Below are 3,368 nucleotides of genomic sequence, written 5' to 3'. Positions count from 1 at the left end.
AGCAGGAAAACATCCAGGAGATCCAGAGCCTAATAAAAGAGAGGCAGAACATTTTCTTCGAGATGGAGGCCTATCTGCCAAAGAAGAATGGGTAAGAGGTGCCTCCTCTCTGGGTGAAACACTGGGTCCTCCCTCCATGTCCCAGCAGCTGCAAGGCACAGACCTGCTGTCCCCCAGCTCCTGGTGGTGTCACAGCTGTGCTGCCCTGCTAAGGGACACCTGGGCAGAAGCCAGGCTGAGCCTCTGCCTGCTTGTGGCCTTCACCCACCCTTGAACAGTGGCCACGTGCCAGAGGAGCCCCAGCAAACCGCCGGGTGCCCACAGGAAGGGGGGAGTGCTTGGCCACTGTCCCCCTGCCCTTGGGGGGTGCCAGAGGGTTTGTGCCAGTCCCAGCGCCTGGCAGCTCTGAGTGGAGAACAGCTGGGACCTTGTTCCTGGCCCCACAGTCCTGGTGGTGGCACCAGAGGGGGTGGCTGTGCCTGTCTGGTGGCGAGCCCAGGGCAGGTGTCCGTCTTCACACCTCTGCTCTCTCCACAGGTTGTACCTGAGCCTGGTGCTGGGGAACGTGAATGTGACGCTGCTCAGCAAACAGGCCAAGTAAGGCCCCCCAGCTCTGCCTGGCTTGGGACCCCCTTGTCACTAGGAGACACCTCCAGGCTGAGTGGCCACACGTGCAGACACGGGGCTGGCCAGTGCCCATTCCTGTTCTGGGCTGTCCCTTCCTTCCTTTCCCAGAGTCAGCCAAGTCCTCAACCCCCCATTACGCTTCTGCCACCGGCTTGGGCTGTTTGCTCTGACAAGCTCCATAGGATCCTCCACTGAAGCTGTGTCCAGGTTTCCCTCCTTTAGGGACTTCCAGGAGACAGACTTGTGCAATCACTGGCGAGCCCCTTCCTCTTCCCTTGGGAAAACACCAGCAGCCACTTTGGCCCACGAGTGTCACTCTGTGCTGGGATGCTCATCCTACAGCCTGTGCCTCCCTCCTCTAGTTCCCCAGGCCTCCTCTTGGAGAGCTGCACAGACTCCAATCTGCCCAGTGTCCCCAGAGCCCTCTGGGACACCCTCCATGTTGGTGTGGCTGGTAAAGGGGGAACTTGAAGGTGTCTCACCTGTGTGAAGGCAGCCTGGTGTACTCTTCTCTCAGAAATATCCAGGGAATTAGGTTTTTTTCTGAGCATGTCCCATAGGTTCCCAATGGAGCATCACATTTGTCCAGCCAGGTGGGATGGGGGGGGACAGAGATTCAGCAGCCACCTGGCTCTGAGCAGGCTTTGTGCTTCCCTGCAGGTTTGCATATAAAGATGAGTATGAGAAGTTCAAGCTCTACCTCACCATTATCCTACTCATCGTCTCCTTCTCCTGTCGGTTCCTCCTCAACTCCAGGTGAGTCTGGCCTGGATGCCAGGCAGAGGACTCCTCCCAATGCCCCTGTGATCTCTACCACCCTGAAAGGTCCAGAGCTGAGCAGGAGATTCTGATGAATGATTTGATCCCTGCCATGGAGGGGGGGTGTTTTTTGTGGCTGCTGTGGCCATGGGGGATGGTGGACCAGAAGCAGGTCTCCCTGCCCACAGGGTGGGGGGGGTCAACCTGCAGCCATGGCCTGTGCCCCAACCCCGTGGGTGGTATCTCTGCTGCCACCTTTACACCTGCTTTGTTTGGCCCCCAGGGTGACAGATGCTGTCTTTAACTTCCTCCTGGTGTGGTACTACTGCACCCTCACCATCCGGGAGAGCATCTTGATCAACAACGGATCCAAGTGAGTCCCTTGGGCCTGGGGAGGTGGGAGTGCAGCCAGCTGGTCCATCTCTGCCTGGCCAGGGAGCTGGGACCCATCACACAGCTCCCTCCTACTCGGGGTGTGTAGCAAGCCCTGGAATGAGCTGTAGGAGCAGGGCAGGGGGAACTCCCCATGCAGGGGTGGTGTGGGAGGGAGGGTGGAGCAGCCATCAGAAGGGCCCTGGGCCCCTGGACTGGAGATGCTGGGTCCTGCTCCATGCACAACCATTTCACAACCAGCCCTGCTCCTCACCTTCCCACAGGAGCTGGAGGGTGGCTGGTGCTGGCTCTGCTCTCCTGGTGTCTGTTTGGGTGTAGATTCATGCTTGAGACTTGATACCCCTTCTCTGTGTCTGCCTTCCAGAATCAAAGGCTGGTGGGTTTTCCATCACTACGTCTCCACCTTCCTCTCAGGGGTCATGCTGACATGGTAAGTCTATTACCCCTCTCATCTCATAGGGGGTTAGGGCCGTGGCCAGATCAGGTGATGGGGCCTTCACTGCCCTGACCCATGGCTGCATCCTGCTCTGTGGATGTTGTGGTCCAACAATCACTTACACGTGTTCCTCACCAGGCCCAAGCAGCCACCTGGGCTGTCAGGAGGTGTCTCAGCTGGGGTGTCCCTCTGGTTTGGTGGGAGCTGGGGGGCTGTGGGGCAGGCAGGGCTGGCTGCATCTCCTCTTTACTCTATGCCCCTCAGCCAGCACCATCTCTCCACAGGCCAGATGGGCTCATGTACCAGATGTTCAGGAACCAGTTCCTCTCCTTCTCCATGTACCAGAGTAAGTGCTGCCACATCTGCTGGGACCACCACTGCCCTCGGGTGCCGAGCGTGCTGCCTGCCCGTGACATGTGGGGACCTGGCTGGAGCTGCTGGTGGCTCCTCGGGGGTTTTCCCTCAACCCCAAGACCATCTGCATGTGCAGGGTCATGGCTGAGCTGGGCTGGTGCCCAGGCTCCTGCTGAGCAGGTCCATGCTGTCCCCACAGGCTTCGTGCAGTTCCTCCAGTACTACTACCAGAGCGGGTGCTTGTACCGGCTGCGAGCGCTGGGCGAGAGGCACAACATGGACCTGACTGTGGGTAAGCAGGACCTTCCCTTTACTGGTTGTCCCAGTCCAAACTGGACCTGCTGTTGCCACAGAGCCTGTGGCTGCTAGGAGCACCAGCCTGGCTCAGCTAACTGGGAGCTGTGGTTTCTGTTAAAGGGGACAGGTATTTTTGTTTCAAGGTCAGTTTGTGGTTCATCAGTGGCAGAAAAAAAGCTACAAATAAAGCCAAAGCTCTCAGAGAAGTGTCTCCTGGGAGGCAGCAGCACCCACAGGCTGGATGCCCCTCTCCTCCTGCTTTCCTTGCAGTGCCAGCCCAGGCTTGGCTCCTCTGGGATGTGAGGTGGCAGCAGATGGTGCTTCCAGGCATCCAAGCTTTTCCCTCACAAAGCTGAAACCCCTCCCTCCAACACCCCACGTACCTGCAAGCTGCCACCTCCCCAGCCCTGGTGACACTGAGTGCTCAGGCTGAGGGTCTGCATCTGTGGGTCAGGGCAGTTCCACCAGAGGCCTAGGGTTGGGTTAGCGCTAGGAATTCATG

General features: G+C 58.6%; 1 protein-coding gene across 1 annotated transcript in view; it reads left to right on the top strand.

Annotated features, from left to right (window-relative positions):
- TMEM120A (transmembrane protein 120A) overlaps nucleotides 1-3,368 on the top strand; it is a 4,737-nt gene continuing 1,369 nt past the window's right edge. Inside the window, exons 1-7 of the mRNA XM_010006024.1 lie at nucleotides 1-91; nucleotides 538-597; nucleotides 1,288-1,383; nucleotides 1,670-1,759; nucleotides 2,144-2,209; nucleotides 2,500-2,561; nucleotides 2,769-2,861. Coding sequence (XP_010004326.1) covers nucleotides 63-91; nucleotides 538-597; nucleotides 1,288-1,383; nucleotides 1,670-1,759; nucleotides 2,144-2,209; nucleotides 2,500-2,561; nucleotides 2,769-2,861 — 496 coding nt within the window. The 5' untranslated portion in view covers nucleotides 1-62. The remainder of the gene's footprint in view (nucleotides 92-537; nucleotides 598-1,287; nucleotides 1,384-1,669; nucleotides 1,760-2,143; nucleotides 2,210-2,499; nucleotides 2,562-2,768; nucleotides 2,862-3,368) is intronic.

The sequence above is a fragment of the Chaetura pelagica genome, unplaced genomic scaffold (genome assembly GCF_000747805.2).
Source record: "Chaetura pelagica isolate M959 unplaced genomic scaffold, ChaPel_1.0 scaffold49, whole genome shotgun sequence".
Taxonomy (NCBI): Eukaryota; Metazoa; Chordata; class Aves; order Apodiformes; family Apodidae; genus Chaetura; species Chaetura pelagica.
The sequence above is the reverse complement of the archived record's forward strand: the minus strand, read 5'-3'. Positions and strand labels throughout refer to the sequence as shown.